Genomic DNA, 17,837 nt, shown 5'->3' on the forward strand with positions numbered 1-17,837 from the left:
GCGCAAATAAACACCGGTGATTTCGTCATCTCCCCTCCTCTTCTCCCGTACACATTTCGCAACTAGCCAAAGCAGCTTTGACTTAGTTGCCTCGTCCATCTATAGAGCTGCTCCTGTACCCCAGAGAAATCCATAGCCTCAATGTGCCGTCTATCCTCTAGTCTCTTGCAAATCGGCAAACAGAAGGTGAGAAGCCATCCGCGCAAGCCGCTTGCCACGTTTCGGGTGCTGTGTTTAGTAGGGAGGGTTGGGGCCCATGGGACCGCCCATGGAGCCGCCCATGCCGGGAGGAGGGTAGTCGTCGGGGCGGCCCATGCTGCTACGGCCGTCACCGCCGCCAAAGTGCTTCTTGCGGAGAGCGGCGAGGCGCTTCTTCTTGGTGGTGGTGTTGACATATGTACCAATGACGAAACCGATGACGTTGAAGAACGGCACCCAGAGGTGGTTGGGCAGGAACTGCTGGGCAAAGGCCAGGGACAGCGGCGAGACGACCCACGAAACTTTCATGACCTTCCAGAAACCGACCTTGACCGTGGCGCGGACCTGGTGGAACGTGCGGGCACCGGCGATGAGGGCCATGGCGACCAGGTAGATGCTGTTTTGGATGGGCGCAATCTGGGAGGCAATTAGCAGGTTTCTGTGGTACCATGATGGTGGGTAAACAGGGCGCGGCGTACCACCAGGTTGCTGAAGATGATTTGCAGAATCTTGGCCTTGAGGCTGGTGCGGTTGTGGAAGACCTTTTGCAGCATCCAGATGAGGACGTGACCGAGCGGCGCGCTGATGAGAGCACCGTAGGCGGCCATCTTGGGGACTCGCGAGGTAAAGTAGTTTCCGTGCTTGTTGCGGTCCTTGGCGAGGAACGAGGCGAGCAGCTCCTGGAGACCAGCGAGACCACCAGCGGTGAGCATCTTGGTGCGGAGGGGGTTGGACTCGAGCTGCTTGATGTAGGCCTGCATTTTCGACATGACATGGTTAGTGGTCGCCAGACAAATTGAGCGCATCGCCAGCGCAGTCATTGCTGCAACGAGAGCGAGGCGGTCGAGGAGGAGGGGATACGCACAGCGAGGTAGCCCTTGGTTCCAGCATCACCGGCACCGCCCGTCAGAGCAGTGCCGATCTTCTCAGCGAGCGGGTGCTTGCCGCTGGTGCCGGGGATCTGACCATTCTGAGCCGCATTGTTCACGACATTTTTCGCCGTCTGCTGGAATGTGTCCCGTTCAAACTTGACCGACATGATGGGCGGGAAAGACGGGGGGGTTGTGTGTGGGTTTTCGGCTTGGGAATGCGGGAAGGTGTCTCTCTCGGGAGTCTATTGTCGTCGGGAAAAACGGTCGGAGGGGCCTAAAAATAGGCGTCTGCTGGAATTGTTAGACGAAGACCGATTTTGGTTGCGCTTTTTTCCTCTCTTTTTGCTGGTGTCGTCGTCGCTGGGTCTTGGGCTTCAATGCGAGGCGCGGCGGTGGTGCCTTGTCTGGAGACTGGTAGCGACCCAACTGGGTTTGTTTACAAGAGACACGCTCCGGACAAGTCCTGTTGCGCGGAGCGACGCTAGCTGTGCCCCAACACAGCAAGCTGACGAGGAAGAGAGAGGCGGAAGCTTGGAGGCACGTACAGAGCAGAGAGAATGCGGCGATGGACAAGGACGTTTCCCAGCAGCGATTGCACAGATTGGGGCGCGATGGTTTGGAATAAATTCTGTCAGGGAAGAGAAGGGAAAGAGTGCGACGGTGATGACCGGGGGAGGAGGGGGGGGATAAGTTTGGCACCGATGAGCCCGTCCACGCCACTAAAAACGCCTGTACCAGAGAGAGGCTTGCTGTCGCGCAGCGCAGCACTTGCCGAGACTCTAGCGGAGGCGCACTGAAGCCGCTAAAGAATGGCACCGCTGGCCCGCTGTGACGGAGCTTGGAGCGCACTCGACCGCTGGAAGCTGGAGCTCGGCGAGTCGCGACAGGCTTGGACGGGGGCGGCCTTTTTTGGGAGCCGTCAATGCGGTGGAGCCGCAGGTCGCATTTCATTGGCTGGTACCCCTGGCGTGCTGCTGGTTCCGAGGCTCATCTGCACCCCTGGCAACCGCTAGCCATAAATGTCTTTGTTGACATTGGTCTCAGCGCGTGTTCATCAGGTCATTAATGAGGTGCAGCCCGTGCGTGCAAACGAGCCTAGTACGAATTAAAAATCATTGTCCGCTGCCCAGATCTGCCAAGTATGGATGGCAGCCTTGCATGGGCCTTTGCCGAGGTATGCTAAGGTGGGCACTTGATGGCCAATGAACTATTTAGTACAAACAGAGACGCTTTGCACCACAAAATACCTTTAATGAAGCTATTCCCAGCTCCTGCGGTGTGACAACACCAAGCTGCAGGCTTTGCACTTTTATTCTCTTCTAGACATGTACGTGTAGCGTTCTAATGCGAATGATACACTGTTTGTATCTGCTGCCCATCCAGGCCCTCCTGTCGTTGCCAGCAAGCCCACGCAACTGACAGCTGCCACCGCCAGCTGGCAAACGCACTTGTTTACTTCGCAACCCGTTCCTCTTCCGGACGCGCTGCAAATCCTCCTCCTAGTTTCCGTACCTAGACGCGTCAACTCCAAACTGAAGCCGCGAATGCTCCCAAAGCACGCCTTTCGCCTAGCCTCGTGTAATTGATGCTGCTGCTGCTTTCGCCTAACCCACATCACATTTACTCGTGCATTCTTTCTTCCCAATTTGGCTTTTATTTTTAATTATTCATTTTCAATCACTTTATCTTCTTGTCGCTTGATGACTACAGCTACAGCTTTGTTCCTTCTATAGCTGCTTTCAATTCTCCTCCTACGAAATATCGCCGCTCTTCCCTCCCGGCACGATGCCTCTCCGAAAGGTCTTAAAATCTCTTGCTCGTCCGGCCAGTCTCGAAGTGCAGTGCACGCACATCACAATGACTCGTGTATACGGACCAACCCATCTCTGCAGCGCCTGCCGCCGGCCAGGTCCCTTTGGCTGGGTATACCAGTGCACCCAAGACAAGGAGGGCATCATCGACGACGCCCTCGCCCAAGGCGATCTTGTAAGTCCAGCTTTGGCTACACCGCAGCGTGCTCAATTGATGCTCATACATACTCTGTTCTAGAACTGCTCTGACCAGGTTGGACTCGCCATGTTTGGCCAGGTCAATACGCCGCGCAGCAATGTCCCCGAATCCCAAGACAAGTTCAGCTTTCTGGACCAAATCAGCTTTGAGAAGATGGCCAGCTACCGTCCCGACCAAATTGCCACACTTCTGCGGCAAAAAGAAAAGGTACTCCACGCATTACTTTACCAGAAGGGATTTTCTTTTTAACACATGTGGGTTCTAGGTCCAGGTGATAATTCAGCGAGACCGCATGACCCAAAACGGAACCTCACTATTTGCCCACAACGGCCTCTTTGACCTCTCTGAGCCCCTGCCTAATCCATACGAGTATCGGAAGCTGTAGGGCAGCACCGCTCGCAAGGAATGCCTATACCGCGTCTGCGCCCACTGCCGCCCGACCTGCGCCGACCGCGCCTACATCAGCCTCGACGCCGTCGCCAAGGGCCAGATGCCACCAACCGCCATCACGGGCTTTAGCTTCCAGACCATTTCCGGCCGCCCGGTCACGGATGCACGCATTGTAAAGTCCATGGGCCTACGTCCCGTGCCCGCGGTTGGTGCCCCCAACCTTTGCCCTCGCTATTCGTGATGACTGCTGACACCCAATGATCTAGTATACCCCAGACAGCTCGCCGCGCCTGTCGTGGCTCAACTCAAGCATGTGTCTCATGGACCTGCTGGAGCGCCAGATTGCTTGCGGTGGTGACCTCTTAGCAGCTCGCGACAGCCTTATCGACCAGACGCCCTGCTCTGTCACCGAGCCGACGCCAACGTGCGCAGGGACGCTGACGCGCTCTCCTCCCTGTAACAACCTGGAGGACTACTCGCAGCTGCTGCCCGAAGAGAACCATCCTCCGGTGTTCGTGGCGCCGGAGCCATCGTTTCAGTGCGAGAACTCACCTCTGTTCGATGTGTAAGTCGTGTCTCGCTGCGAATACCCCTTGAACTGCACTCTGACCAGAAATATAGATCACCTGCCCTAGGCATGCACGCACGCAACGACACGGATTCAAGCTACACCAACATGCGACTTGGTGCAGGGAGTGGCTTCGAGCGCGGCATCTCGGACCTGATCGCCGCAGTCTAGAGCCGTCGTTTTCAAGGAAATCACTACTAATTGGCCCATACCTCTTTTGTACGAGTTTTGTATACATAGCACATTAAAATCATATGGCAAATACAGCAAACGATGTCCCATACAATGCCTCGACTACAAACTCATTAAACTCATTATAAACTGTTAAGTCCGCAGCTCACGGCTTGCTGCTCTCAAACACCTTCTTCATCATCTGGTCGCCCACGACCTTGGCCTCGGCGAAGCGCGGCTCGAAAAACTCCTGCGTGCTCTCGAAGCGCTTCCGCCACGTCTCAAAGTGGCCGAGGCTGACGCACTCGGCCCACGCGCGCGCCGCGAACGTGAACTCGAGGTCGTCGCTGCGGTACGTCTGGTCCTCGACGGCGGTGACGAGCGCGGCGTCGAGCAGCGCGGGCGTACGGAACAGGTACTCGGTCACGCCGAGGCGCAGGCGGAACAGCGGCGTGCTGCACAGCATGTGGTCGTAGGGCACAATGCCGAGCGCCGCCCAGCAGTCGACCATGGCCAGCAGCGAGAGGTGGTTGTTGGCGCGCGGCGGGTCGTCGTCGGACGGCTGGCCGAGCGCGAAGCTCGACAGCACCGAGGGCTCGATGAGCGGGCGGCCGCCGTCGCCGCCCCACGCCGCGGTGCCAAAGACCTTGTCGCGCGCGGCAAAGAGCCGCGTCCGCAGGCCATCGAGGTCGCCGACGAGCATGAGCTTGTAGAGGTCCGTCACGCTGCGCGCGTACTGCGCGACCTGCTCGCGGGCCTCCGGGTTGAGGATGGCGAGCCCCGCGTAGACGTGCCACTTTTGGCTGTAGATGCGCAGCATCAGGTTGACTTTTACATTCTCGATGCCGCCGACGTAGCGGCTCATGGTCCACGGGAACTGGGTGTTTGCGTGCCAGGCCTTGCCCATGGAGAGAAAGGCGGCGTGCGTGACGGCCTGCGTGTCGGCGGTGATGCGGTCATGCTCGCGCGCGGTGAGGTGCACAAACTTGGAGTTGAGGCACCGCAGCACGGCCTCGACCTTGTGCAGGGAGGCGTCGGGCGCGCGGTGCTGGATGAGCACGAGCGGCTGGTTCTTGGGGTCGACGCTGGGCCCGTGCAGGGAGTGGCACGACACAATGTCGACGTCGGCGGGGAGGTGCTTCTCAAAGGCGGCAATCTCGGGCGACTTGCACGACGTCTGGCCGCCGACAATGGCGCTCATCTTGGTTGCTGGTCAAATGTGTCAGGGGTATGGTCGAGATACAGATCCGAGGGGAGCAAAACGTACAAGGTCCATAGCTGGCAATGACATTGTCAATCACGGCAGCTTCGACGCTGTATATAATGTAGTCGCTCGCGCGGGAGACGAGATGGCCGTTGCGGCAGATTTCGATGTTTTTCTATACATGAGAAAAAGACCTTTCAGCACTCGGAACACACAGAACACGCAAAAAAAGGGAAACAAGGATACGAGACGGAGGTTTCGTACATTGGCAGAATATTTTTCTTTCAGGCTATCATATCTATCTTCTCTGTCGCATGCCAGGATTCTATTATACGGGAGCAAGGGCAGTTAGCCAACATGCTGCTGGTATGCACGACCGAGTGGGAAAATCATGGGTATCATTTGCGGTTTACGGGGAGAAGATCTATTGCTTTGTTAGCGATTTTGCTGTTTTTGCAGCGAAGAATTGCAAGTAGAGCGCGAGGGTTAGCTGCCGGCGAAGGCAGCCAAGCCAGGTGTAATTCTTTTTCATCAGACGGTAGTTATAAGTAAGGTAGCTAGCGTTTACATCAGTGACTGCCCAGGTCCATCCCTCTCACCAGGACGGTGCTAGGGTTTCTCTGGGCAATGCTCGAGCCAAATGCGCTCTAGTCATCATAGAAAAAGATACACCGGCCTTGCGGGTGCGTTGTTGTGTAGAAGAGGGTAGGGCAGGGAAAAGTTGAAAGAAAAAAGCTTACCATTTTGGGTTGTGATGCGAAAGAGCAGAGCACATGTCACGATTCAAAACTCACCTCCAGCCAGCTTCGGACAGTTTCTCGGCGTACATGCGTCCCATGTCGCCCATGCCAATCAAGCCGACGACAAAATTTTCCATCCCCGCAGGGATATCTTGCGATGCTGCCATGTTTTCGTCTGGACTTTTTCAAAAGATCTGATGGAAGAAAGCAGATGCGGAAAGAGCCAGGTGTCAATGGATCACATTCCCACTTCAGACACTGCAGAGAAGTCGAGCCAGCCGTGTACCAAAGAAAAAGAGTTTTTCCTTGGGCTGCGAGTGAATGAAGTTGGAGAAGCTGAGAAGGAAGAAAAAAAATCGAGCGGAGTAAGGTAAAGAAAAGTGCTTGTGTGGGTCGACTGATTACCTCAGCAATTTGCTAGGCCCTGGTCTAACTTGGAGCTGCAGGTATGGCGGGCCTGTGAAGAAGTACAAAGAAGCTAAGCTCCGACAAGATATCGACTTCCGGCACAAAATGAATGCTCTCTTTGCTCTGGGCTCAAACGGCTCCGGGCAGCTCGGAATCGGCCACAAGGAAGACGTGTCGGTGCCAAAACCCGCGCATTTTCACCCGGAGCAGCCCGACTCGCCCATTGTCAAGGTGGCCGCTGGCGGCAACCACACGCTGCTGCTCAACGCCGCCGGGCAGGTCTTTTGGAGCGGCGATTCCGCCACGGGCGCCTGCGGCCTCGGCCCTCGCACGGACATTCCCGTCTTTCAAGAGATTCGCCCGATCAAGGACGGCGAAAGCGAAATTGGCAGGGTTAGCTTCATCGCATGCACGTGGGAAGCTTCCTTTGTAGTGACGCAGGATGAGGCGGGTAAAAACACCAAGCTCTATAGCTTCGGCGTTGGCATGAAGGGAGAGCTAGGCCAGGGCGAGCTGATTGTTCGCACGCCTTCGGCAACCGAGTTCAAGAGCTTCCCTCCGGTTGATGCGGAAATTATCGACATATCTGCGTGCATGGGTCACGTTATTGTGGTTCTTAGCAACGGTGATGCCTACGGATGGGGCAATTGTCGCAAGGGGCAGGCCGGCGCACCAGAACAGGTTATCAATTCACCGAGAAAGGTCGAGGGCTTGGACTTCAAGGTCACTCGAGCAGTGTGTGCAAAGGAATCGACTGCATTCTTTGGCAATCCTGCCAGCGGTCACCTCGCAGTGCTGGGTTCTGATAAATGGAACCTCACTTCTAGCAAGCCTGCAGAGGTGCCGCCTTGGGCTGATGTTGGAGCTAGCTGGGGAAATATATACATCCTCGGGACCAACGGCAATCTTCTAGGCTGGGGCCGTGACGATCACGGCCAGCTGCCGCCGCCAAATTTGCCAGCAATCACCAAAATCGCCATCGGCAGCGAGCACGTCGTTGCGTGCGCCAAGGACGGCGATGTCCTCTCCTGGGGCTGGGGCGAGCACGGCAACTGCGGCCCCAAGGTTGAGAACAATGATGTTAAAGGTCGCTGGAATGTCATTGCTTCCTCCAAGTATATCCCAGCAGACTCGCAGATAGCAAGCATCGGTGCTGGCTGTGCGACCAGCTGGGTTTGCATAACGCCGCGGTGAGGTGGAGGCATTTGCATAGGACCGCAACTTGCTCAGTCAGGGAACAGACCAAGATTCTGTACGTCAGATAGCTTCTGAGTTGGTTCGAGAATAGTGGAATGCTCTGCGGGAGGGTTGATTTGATCGTCTGCAGAGGGCGCCGGCTCTGGCCTACTCATGTGCATAAACGAGTGCGTCTGTTTGGTCAGCCTTCCGTCGGAAAACCGGCACGATTTAGCACTCACCGAAATAGGATCGGGGTCCGCACTATGGTCCCATCCGAGCTGTGCATTTTCTTCCGCATCTTCGTCTTCATCTCTGACCGGCTCCCAGCCCTCGTCATCGACGAACAAACTTTGAGATCGCAGCGTCGGGGGCGGTGGCTTCTGTGAGGGCCTGAGATCAAAAGCGGACATGCGCGAGACACTGGCTCTAATAGTACCCACGGGTCGCGAAGTAGAGGGCGGTGGTATCCTAGCCGAAGCCTGTGTTGGCTCTGTCGCCTCTGGATGTTGCACCGGGGCTTCAGAAGGCGCGACGCTCGTCTTACGAGACGCGGCCTCGAGTCGCGGTGCGTTGTTTGCTGGAGCAGACTTGCGCCCCTTCTTCGTCTTCTGAGCAGGGTTGCTTCCTCGCTCTCCGACTGTCATGATCAGAAATTCGCAAGACAGTGCGTCTCCCGCGTAGGAAAACTGGATAGGACGGGCAGGGAGCGAGTATCGGGCTGAGAGAGCGGAACCGCCAATGCCAGCATGTTGGATAATGGCACGAAAGTCCTTGACCGAGATTACAATGTGAAGCTTATCTTCGACTTCAATATCGTCGAATTCGTCTGCCTCTACTGCAATCGAGGTCTGGAGTGGCTTTTTCAAGACGGCTAGAATTTGCATTAGTTGTAGACTTTGGCCGAATTTGACGTATTTCTCATACCGTCTTCGCTGACCGTCTTTTCGCTAAAGCATGTAAAATTGACATGGTCGCCATCTGTGTTGATGTCCAGATAGTCGATTCCCGGGCCAAAGTGGTCCATGAGCTGCCGTAGCGTGCGGGACGAGATGGACCAGTGGTGCGGCGCATCCGGTTTGCTAAACTTGGCGTGGACCGGCACGCCAGTCTCAAACGCGAGGCGATGGGTCGACGTGAGGCCCGTCCGGAAGACGATGCGGGCAATGAAGCGGCTCTTGACGCCCTGGCCGTCTTCGATGGCGACGTCGCATCGGTCAATCAGGGTCTGCTTCTCCACATCGCGGTCCCTCTGGCTATCGGCCGCAGAGCGGCTGCGGAAGAGCGATATCAGCGACTGCGGTGAGTTGAGGTTAGCGAGAACCGTCGCAGCATGCATCGGTACTGCGACTTGCCCGAATGTACATGTTGCAGTGGAAGCGCTCCTTGGACGGGCCGTTGCCTTGGTAGCTGTAGCGTGAAAAGAAGCGGTTGGTGGCAAACTTGAAGCTCGCATAGGCCGACTTGGAGCTGTTCAGGGTGCTCAGGGTAAACTGAGAGCGTCGTCAGAGGGCTTTCTTTGAAGGCTTAGGCCTAGCGAGGATGAAGCTCACGGAATCTTTGCGCGCTTCGAGGGACACATCGTCACTAAACTTGTTGAGGCAGATGAGGGCATCTCGGAAGCCAGAGACGCCCTCCTCGCTCAGGGTAAAATTGAGTACCGCCATTACCTGGTGGGAGTCTCCCGATAACGGCCACTTTCGGGCAATGTCCCAACGCCGGGTTTGTGATGGCTTGCGTGAATGGCAAGCTGCGCGTAGGCACAGCTGTAGTCGACGCGATGGTGGGTCGGGCAGTGAGTGGATGGCCAGCGCGTTGAGTGGTTACAGCGCTCGACAGCGCACAGGACGCTATGACGGCTTGTTTTAGTGCAGTGCCCGCCAAGCTCAAAGCTCAAGCTAAGCCCAACCTCGTCAACCAAAATATGCCCAAAATACGCCCCAAAAAAAAGGTGATGCTGTTGTAATATTCGCTATATAAAAAAAATGCTCTAATAAGTGCTTGGTATAAAAAAGAAAACAAGATCATTCATAATGGCGCCTGCGAGGCCTGCGTCTTTAATTCTTGAAGCAGCTCCAGCCGCAAAAGCTGAATCTGAAGGGGCCTCTTCTCACGCCATTCTTGTCGACCCAAATGCTTGAGCCAAAGTGCTTGCCGCCGAAATGCCTGGAGAATCCTAAACCCATCGTGGCAGCTCTGTCACGACAAAGATTAGCAAAGGCCGTCGTCGAGGTTGATGAGCGAGGCGGGCAGCGTACGATTTGTGGCGCGGTGCAAGCGAATGTTGTAGTTTGATTTTTTTTTTTTTTGAGATGTAGGGTGCTGGAGCAGCTTGAGGCTTGAGGGAATATGACGTTGTATTTAACGATTTCCTTGTTCCGCTGCTTGTGCGCCCATGGACAAGCGCCATCCGGTTTTGCGGTGCAGAGGCCTCCGCACAGACGCCTCACGCAGGGCCACGCAGAACAATTCCTTGTTAGCTTCGCTCTGGTCGCAGATCGTCGAAATGGTAGCATACACGTTGAATAGCGCGCCCCAGTGCTGCTAAAATCTCAGGCGCCGGGGTTATCTTGCTGGTCTTTGGGGTTGCGCTGGGACAAATGGCGGCCTCCTCAGCTAACGTGCCACTAGGCAATTGGACAACGCAAAGCCTAAAGTTAACTAGTTACGCAGGCCTCCAGTCTAGCTTGCCACTGCTGGACGTTCCCATGGTTTTTATTGGTCAACTTGCTGCGCGACAGGCAGTCGTTGAGGTCAGATCTGGTCTTAAAAACAAGCTTATTCTTTGAATACCTATTGATACATGGACATGTGACTATCCCATTGAACGCTACAAAAATGCATTTTCGTCGCTCATTCCGACGATTTTTGAGCTTTGAGAGTGCCGGCAGGTGTCGGCGTCACCCAGTACATGAACCGGAAGTAATTCACAAAGGCAAGACCGGTGTAAGTCACCGGCACGTACTGCGCTCCCCTCCGAATCCACCAAATCGCCACTCGAGCAGCCCAATCCGCTCCAACAATAGCCGAGCCCATCCGTGACTTGAAGGCTGCCGGAACAATATGTCGATACAAAATCGTCTCATCGTCGTAGTAACTGCGCGCAAACGGCACAAAAGCCCGCTTTGACTCGGCATATGCCTGCATGACCTTGTCCCCGGGTAGCGCGCCGTGGAGTTCGGCTTCGCTGCCGACGTACCAGACTTCGGGGATCAGCTCTGGCTTTGTCCGGGCCCTCGTCTGCTTGAACAGTTCAATGATGGACACGGCCGACGTGCAGTTCATGGACAAGGCGGCGTGGGTGTCTTTTGTCCCGTGACAGAGCACCAGGATATCCGTCTCGGCCAGTATCGGCGCGAGGCCCGCGTAGTCGTCCTTGGACCATTCCACGCCGTGTCGCAAAGGTGTAACGGACGCAGCCTGCTCTTTTTGCAGCATCCTGGCCAATTCTCTGCCGAGCGCGCCACTTGACCCGGTCATGGCGACCCGGCGGCCCTTGAACGTCGTGGCCGTTCCAAAGAGCATGTCCACGACACGCACCATGGACCCAAAGTAATTCTGGGGATCAATGTGGTGCAGCACGTGGTATTCAGGTCCGACAATCAAGCTGTTTTTGTCTTTGGGGAGGACTTGGTAAGGGATGTGATTCGAGTCGTTGCCCAGATTCCACGCCACGACGGCGGTTCGGACGATTTGCACCACCATGACGATAAGCAGGTCATAGGCGCCTGTCGGGTAGAACCTGCGAAGGATCATCCAGCTCGTGGAGCTGCCAATCGCCTGGCAGGCGAACTCGAGGGGCATGTGCGAGACGAGGTTGGCGTAGCGGAACTTGTCGTTGAACTGGAGCTGGCGGTTAAAGTACTGGTGGTGTGCCGAGTGCGTCCGGCTTAGCCACCGGATGAACTTGTTGCGCGTCTTTTGGTGAGCCTGCCAGTGGACAAGGTCGAAGAATACTGAGCCAACAATGTAGTGGATGATGGTGAATGCCACCGTCACAAGGACTCGGGTATAATCTGGTGAAGATTCGGACATCATGGTAGAAGCAACTGAGCATGAAAATGAAACGCTTTGAAGGGAGTGACTGGAGATTGAATGGTAATGTTCAACTTTTCAAAAGCTTCAGCGGCTTTCTTATAAGAAATTGTGTCTTTCCCGTCTGTGACGTATTGGTCTCTTCTACTAAAAATAGCTGCGGCCAACATCATGGTTCTCCAGCATGTTGTCGGCTATCAATCGTCAAACGTCCCAGCCACAGAACTAACAGCCGTGTGCAAGACACGCAATCGTCGCTTTCGTCGCTTGTGGCCATTTACCGGGCTATGCTTCTTCATAGCTTCCCGTTTGGATCGCGAGTCGGCAAGTTCCATCTGGTGCCTGTCTGTGGCCCACAGCGCCTGACGTACAGTGGATGTCGTCCCGCCTGCATCTAACGGCCCAGGGAAGGGACCACAAGAGGTCGGTAGCTTTGAACTTTTACGAATACTGAGACAATGTGAGCACATTCTAAGCTTAAAATAAAGAAATGAAGAAATATTCCCTCGATCTCTCATGTCGTCATGTCTCTGATCAAATTCAGGTCTTGACTGGCAAGGTACTTTGTTAGAGCGGCTTCTTTTCTTGCCACCGACATGTCGTCTCATCTTCACTATCTGCCACCAAAAAAAATGCTGTCATTCACACCCATTCCACAAGTGTTACGCAACTCATTCACATATCGCATTGCGGCTAACCATGCCAAGACCGTTTGACTTCTCATCTGGCCGGCTATTGGACCTCGCTTGTCCCTTTTCAGGGCCGTAAGGCTGCTTTGGCCGGTGTGGATATTGGCTGCTATTATTGGCCCCAGTCTAGCCCATAAAATACGCAGGAACGCGGAGTTTCACAAATTGCACAGGGCTCAAATACGGGGGCAGCGCATCACCGTGTTTTGCTGACGACGACAGCGAGGCTCATGCCTTGCTCGCACTTGCAAGGGGTGCGCCCCGTCATGGCTGAATCCGAGCAAGAGATGCGATGGCCACGTGTAGCACACAGTCTCCCTGATGTTGACGTCAAGGGAATCGCACACTAAATATATTAGATGATGGATACTGTGTTGGTTTCGGAAAAGGGCTACCGATGCTCGGCTACTCGCCGACAACCTGACTCTGTCCCGGCCACGCCCCTTTCAGGACAACAACGACTGCTTTGGAGCCGTGAGCAGTTTCGTGTTGCGATGATTTTTCAGCGACACTATTATGCAAAGGTTTGATTGTTGTATAGGTGACTGTCTCGCCTACGTTGAAATTTTTTGTTCTGTTTTTTTCGTTTACCTTCGCTTTTCCAATTCCCCTTTTCCGTCGTTCGTTGTACTGCACAGACAGAAAAGAAGGTACTGCGCGAAGAAGATAGGAGAGGCTTCAAATTGGTTCTATCCAATGTGGCGAGACTGCCTGTCTTCAAATCGCGTGCCTAGAACAACAATCCCCGCCTCCCGCAGTGGTGATGTCCCATCATCGCCTGAGAGCTGGTCAAATTAGTATATGAAATATACCGCAATATATTCCTCCTACCATAGTGGTCCCAGATCCAGAACAGAGGACCGGCCATTGTAACGAAGTGTCAAAATCATCACCGAACCTAGCCACTTAATTACGCTAGTTATTTCCATCTATATCCTTTTCGGCTTGGCTATCTGGGCCGACTGGGCCAGAAATTTGACTCCTTGGAAGTAACAGCCAACGTGTCCTTTGCACAATGGCAGGAAAAGTCAAGCATGCAAAGTTTTCACAATTTCTTTCCTCCATTGAACAAGGTTTGAAGTATAAAAATCCTTTCTCAGAAGAAGACACAGGGTCCTCGTACGTGCAGAGCATTGTAGCTGTTATTGCGCCGCAAAAGGCAATTGCGATGGCTTCAGGGGCCTGGCTATTAATAGAGTCTTCGTAGGTGTATCCCATGGCAGAGCATTACTAAAATCACAGCGCCATAAAACTCAGTTGCAATTTTTGGAGGGGGCTGGCTTTTGATAGAGAGTCTTCACTACAAGGCCGTAGGGCTGAAGGCGTAAGGCTGAAGCTAAGCCACCAGCCAGAAGAAAAGTTAGATGCAACAACAAGCAAGACACTGGAAAGCTTTGTCTTGGGAGGTCTGAGATTTTGCCATCATGTTGATCAAGTTGTATTTACGCTGGTCGATAGATAGCGAACTCAGGCGGCTGGTGGTCAATCAACTACAAGCAGTTGCTCTCGAGTCGCTCACAGCAGCGGACTTGCATTGCCTCCCAATCATACTCGCTGAGTCTCAATAGCCGAAGCAGAACTTCCTCAAAAAAAATTGTATGAAGTGATAGTGAATTGACCCTGCGACAACAGCGTGTGGTGCCGAGCACCCTCGCGGGATGTAGATGTCTTGACTTCCAAGTCATGATTTTGTGTGGCTTACAGACAGCCTTTCTCGACAGCCACTGCAAAGGAAAATTCGATTGACTTTTGTGGCGATGCGATAGTTTCAATATTCTGTCTTTGCTAGCGAGTCTCGACTCTGGATAGAAGTTATATAACCCCCCGACCTGCCCAACTTTTGTCCCTTCTTCTCCATATCTGATTCACAATCTTTCTTCATACCAAACACTTCCTCATTGCTGCCCCCTACCCCAAACCTCTCTGGGCTTTGTTCCCAAAACAACAATTCAGTTGTACTCTCTCTTCCAAGCAAGCTTTCATTGCATAACCAGCCGCCGATCAATCAAGCCTCCTAACCCAAGGAGCATCTTCAATATCTCGTGCATATCTGCACAAACACTATCGACCTGTCATTCGGGAACAGAAACGGCAATCCCTGACAACCAAAAACCACTCACAACTTCACCCACAACCCAAGATAGCGAAATATCACCCAGAAACCAAGAGAGAGAAAAGCCACCCGCAAACCCACAAACCCAGAGAGAAGAAACCACCCACAAACCTATAAGCAAATCCACCCACAAACCACCCACAAAAGCAATGTCTGGAGACACGAAGACATCAGTCTGGGCCCCTGCCCATGATCGTTCCGAAGATATGGATCTGGATGGGGACCGCCCTTCTGGCATCCCGCCTCCCGCCTACCAAGAGGAGTACACCACTCCTGAGCCGTCGGCGCCGAGTGGTCCATCATGGACACAGCTACACTCGGCTCCGCGCGAGAACTTCAAAAACAGTCCTTTCTTGAGAATGCCAGAGCCCTTGATCGCCAAAATCATGACCGACTACTGTGGCAAAGAAGACATTCTGCGCTTGCGCCACACCTCGCGCACTTTTATGCGCATCTTTTCTGGAAAGCATGACTTTCAGCCACTTTGGCTGGCCGGGGACGATGACGAGGACCTGTCACATGTCTGGACAGCGCCCAATTGCACGTACCCGGAGCAGACACCCAAACTCTGCTCGTCCTGCTTCGAGATCAACCGGGACCGGGACCCCGAGGTCCACGACTACGATGACCACCAACTCTGGTGCAGAGCCTGCAAGGACTTTCACTCGGAGCTGCACTTTTCCCACTTGCAGCGTGGTGAACTGGAGCAGGAGAGGACCTGCATTGGCCGCGAAGGCCACGTCAGGCTCTGCAGCCACTACTCGCTCAGCTGGGGCCAAGTCCGCGGCCTGGCCAAGCAAGTCAAAAAAGGCATTGCCTGCGTGCATGATGGCAGCAAAGACGGCCATAGTTTCAGCAGCGGCAGTAGCTGCAGCAGCCCCAGCTGCCAAAACAACAACAAAAGAGCCGACTGCGACCACGTCAACTGCGTGTACCAGAACGCCACCGGGGTCGAGGTGGAACAGACTCGCGATGGCGCGTATGCCCTCCGATTCACCACCCTCAGCCACATTCCCTTCGGCAGAGGCCCGGCAGGCGAGAAGCCGAGCTGGTTCAGCGTCTACAAGGCCATCCACGACGCGCTCACAAACCCAAAGGACGAGCAAACCTTTATGCCGGCCCGGGTCTTTGCCGGCTGCGACCCCATGAGGGTCTTTGACCCCAACCACTGCAGCTGCCTCGACTGGCACGTGGCCGAGTCCGAAAGTAAGGACTGCGGGCCCCGCGGGGGCTTCAAGTGGCTCCTCAGCGACCCGGACTGCGGCCAGTGGCGCGACAACGCCGAGGAGGACGAGTTCCCCGGCGCGCGGTGGAACGAGACCGACCCGGACACCGACCGCTGCGTCGGCGCGCGCCACGGGTTCGACGTCGAGGTCGGCCGTCGCGAAATCTCCATCGACTTTCTGCAGTGCGCAGACGACGGCAACATGCTCGTCCTGCAGCAGGTAACCACAATGGTCGTCGAAGGTCCGACAGATCCCGCGTGGGAGGACCTCATCGACGGCCACAGCATCATGCGCCGGTGCGACACCGAGATGCTCGGCACGACGTGGTGCTGGCTCGAGGACACCGCCGAAAGCCACAAGTGCGCCGTCAGCATGATGAAGAGGACGGGATCCACGCTGCGAGAGCTGGAGTGGCTGCAGATGAACCCCGGAACTTCCGCCTATAATGAGGATCGCCCGTCGGCGACTCGCCTCGCTCTGTTCAAAAATGCCGGCGCCATGCCGAATCCGCTGCGGCATAACGCCCAGGCATCACCGATGCCGCTTGGAGCTCCGGCCGAGAACCCTACGAGTCCGCGGGCCATTCTCCTATGAGTCACGTCGACAGTCTCCCTTGGAGCACGACTGTCCGGATTGTGGCCAAAAGCGAGGCTAGGGACAGGCCCAGCCTCTCTATATTTCGACCTTCTTTTTTTGTTTTTTGCTTTCCCACCATGTTTGGTGGTCGAAACAGCGTTATAATGAATTCGATGATTTCTTCTGGCAGCGAACGCGGAGATGGAGTAACGGCGCGCAGGAGCACCTGCTGGGACGGATATGAATGATGTACTTTTATTGTTTTTTTGTTTTCATAATTTTTAGTCAAGAATTCTTGTGGAGGAAATCCCCAATTGGGCATTGTACTAGGTCTTCCTGTTGTCTCCTCTTGAAAGAAGTAGCATGTGCTTCTTGGGTTACAGAGTTGGATTTGAGCTCATCACGGCCACTGGGCTCGTTTGATGAAGATGGTCATAAGTTGACTAGATACCAACAACAGAACCATTGAACCCATTAAAAACAAAACAATTAAATTGTGCAAAACATGTTTTGCATAAAGGGCATGATCCGTCAACAGCTCCCTTGTTTCCAGCTAGCAATCATGGACACCAATGTCGGCATTTTCACCTCTACATATTACTAAGAGCCTCGTTTTCTGGTCAAACAGATTCGACTTTTTATTTTGAGGCGGCTGTGCCAGTTACTGCCCAACGCTTTGCCTACGTCACGCTCGCTCAATCCGCACGACCTTCCCAAAAGATGCGTGATGCGCCGCCCGGTTAGCCGGCCAATCATGGCCATTGGGGCGGTCTCTAGCGTGTTCTGCATTACCTGCACGCCTCCCTCCTTTCTTGGAAAATAAAATATAGCTTTACAGAATCAAACTGATTGATTGATGGCACTTTGTCAAGTAGATGGCAAGATCTTTGACATCGCCATGATTTAGTCTTGTTGGCCTGCTGCCGCCCGGCACCCAGTACTCACTTACACGAGAAGCTCCTCAAGCCAAGAGCGTGTTTTACACACAATTGCGCTACATCTTGTCTCCCAGCTTTCGGGTCTATGGATCCATGTTGTCGTAGGTCAACTCGTCATTCTTTTCTCAAGATCTAGTCGAGCCTGGAACGAACCCCAGCCTCCCCAACATCCTCGGCTTCGGCGTCGCCCCCGTCGCAAACGAGCATGTGGGGGAGGTGGTCTCTAAAAAGACCCCTCCGATTGCCCGGCAGACAACTTGCAGCTCTTTCAATTTCGGCATGCTGCATATCCATGCATACTAAAAAAAACACTGTGCATTTGTTCTCTTTAAAAATAAGGCTGGCAGGGGCTTGCAGATACAGCCCGCAGTAAACGAGTAGCGCTGCCTGAGCCGTGTGGGTGGTGTGGGCAGCACTCTCACTCGGGTACATTAACAAGCGGCTCGTTTCGCGCTCTCGTCATCCTATCAGGATGTTTTCCAGACGGCAAGGCTGGACAGATGCTAAATATGGACATCCGACA

General features: G+C 54.4%; 10 protein-coding genes across 10 annotated transcripts; 4 read left to right on the top strand and 6 right to left on the bottom strand.

Annotated features, from left to right (window-relative positions):
- Positions 1–234: 234 nt before the first annotated feature.
- LMH87_010816 (uncharacterized protein) lies at positions 235–1,237 on the bottom strand (the record flags this gene model as incomplete). The annotated part of the gene is made up of 3 exons (XM_056199856.1): positions 235–615; positions 678–953; positions 1,064–1,237. The coding sequence occupies 3 exons, from the start codon at positions 1,235–1,237 to the stop codon at positions 235–237; spliced, it is 831 nt and encodes a 276-aa protein (XP_056051763.1).
- A 107-nt stretch (positions 1,238–1,344) lies between these two features.
- LMH87_010817 (uncharacterized protein) lies at positions 1,345–2,021 on the bottom strand (the record flags this gene model as incomplete). The annotated part of the gene is made up of 2 exons (XM_056199857.1): positions 1,345–1,358; positions 1,616–2,021. 2 exons carry the CDS (start codon positions 2,019–2,021, stop codon positions 1,345–1,347), a joined length of 420 nt encoding a protein of 139 aa, XP_056051764.1.
- Positions 2,022–2,855: 834 nt separating this feature from the next.
- LMH87_010818 (uncharacterized protein) lies at positions 2,856–3,465 on the top strand (the record flags this gene model as incomplete). The annotated part of the gene is made up of 3 exons (XM_056199858.1): positions 2,856–3,056; positions 3,120–3,287; positions 3,346–3,465. 3 exons carry the CDS (start codon positions 2,856–2,858, stop codon positions 3,463–3,465), a joined length of 489 nt encoding a protein of 162 aa, XP_056051765.1.
- Positions 3,466–3,570: 105 nt separating this feature from the next.
- Positions 3,571–4,209, top strand: LMH87_010819 (uncharacterized protein; the record flags this gene model as incomplete). Its single annotated transcript, XM_056199859.1, has 3 exons — positions 3,571–3,675; positions 3,737–4,035; positions 4,092–4,209. The coding sequence occupies 3 exons, from the start codon at positions 3,571–3,573 to the stop codon at positions 4,207–4,209; spliced, it is 522 nt and encodes a 173-aa protein (XP_056051766.1).
- Positions 4,210–4,375: 166 nt separating this feature from the next.
- On the bottom strand, positions 4,376–6,320 carry LMH87_010820 (uncharacterized protein; the record flags this gene model as incomplete). The annotated part of the gene is made up of 4 exons (XM_056199861.1): positions 4,376–5,418; positions 5,477–5,588; positions 5,678–5,738; positions 6,208–6,320. 4 exons carry the CDS (start codon positions 6,318–6,320, stop codon positions 4,376–4,378), a joined length of 1,329 nt encoding a protein of 442 aa, XP_056051767.1.
- Positions 6,321–6,666: 346 nt separating this feature from the next.
- On the top strand, positions 6,667–7,755 carry LMH87_010821 (uncharacterized protein; the record flags this gene model as incomplete). Its single annotated transcript, XM_056199862.1, has 1 exon — positions 6,667–7,755. One exon carries the CDS (start codon positions 6,667–6,669, stop codon positions 7,753–7,755), a length of 1,089 nt encoding a protein of 362 aa, XP_056051768.1.
- Positions 7,756–7,787: 32 nt separating this feature from the next.
- On the bottom strand, positions 7,788–9,404 carry LMH87_010822 (uncharacterized protein; the record flags this gene model as incomplete). The annotated part of the gene is made up of 5 exons (XM_056199863.1): positions 7,788–7,931; positions 7,980–8,611; positions 8,665–9,034; positions 9,093–9,230; positions 9,291–9,404. The coding sequence occupies 5 exons, from the start codon at positions 9,402–9,404 to the stop codon at positions 7,788–7,790; spliced, it is 1,398 nt and encodes a 465-aa protein (XP_056051769.1).
- Positions 9,405–9,794: 390 nt separating this feature from the next.
- On the bottom strand, positions 9,795–10,147 carry LMH87_010823 (uncharacterized protein; the record flags this gene model as incomplete). The annotated part of the gene is made up of 2 exons (XM_056199864.1): positions 9,795–9,933; positions 9,996–10,147. The coding sequence occupies 2 exons, from the start codon at positions 10,145–10,147 to the stop codon at positions 9,795–9,797; spliced, it is 291 nt and encodes a 96-aa protein (XP_056051770.1).
- Positions 10,148–10,590: 443 nt separating this feature from the next.
- Positions 10,591–11,775, bottom strand: LMH87_010824 (uncharacterized protein; the record flags this gene model as incomplete). Its single annotated transcript, XM_056199865.1, has 1 exon — positions 10,591–11,775. The coding sequence occupies one exon, from the start codon at positions 11,773–11,775 to the stop codon at positions 10,591–10,593; it is 1,185 nt and encodes a 394-aa protein (XP_056051771.1).
- Positions 11,776–14,723: 2,948 nt separating this feature from the next.
- Positions 14,724–16,394, top strand: LMH87_010825 (uncharacterized protein; the record flags this gene model as incomplete). Its single annotated transcript, XM_056199866.1, has 1 exon — positions 14,724–16,394. One exon carries the CDS (start codon positions 14,724–14,726, stop codon positions 16,392–16,394), a length of 1,671 nt encoding a protein of 556 aa, XP_056051772.1.
- Positions 16,395–17,837: the final 1,443 nt, after the last annotated feature.

The sequence above is a fragment of the Akanthomyces muscarius genome, chromosome 4 (assembly GCF_028009165.1).
Source record: "Akanthomyces muscarius strain Ve6 chromosome 4, whole genome shotgun sequence".
NCBI lineage: Eukaryota > Fungi > Ascomycota > Sordariomycetes > Hypocreales > Cordycipitaceae > Akanthomyces > Akanthomyces muscarius.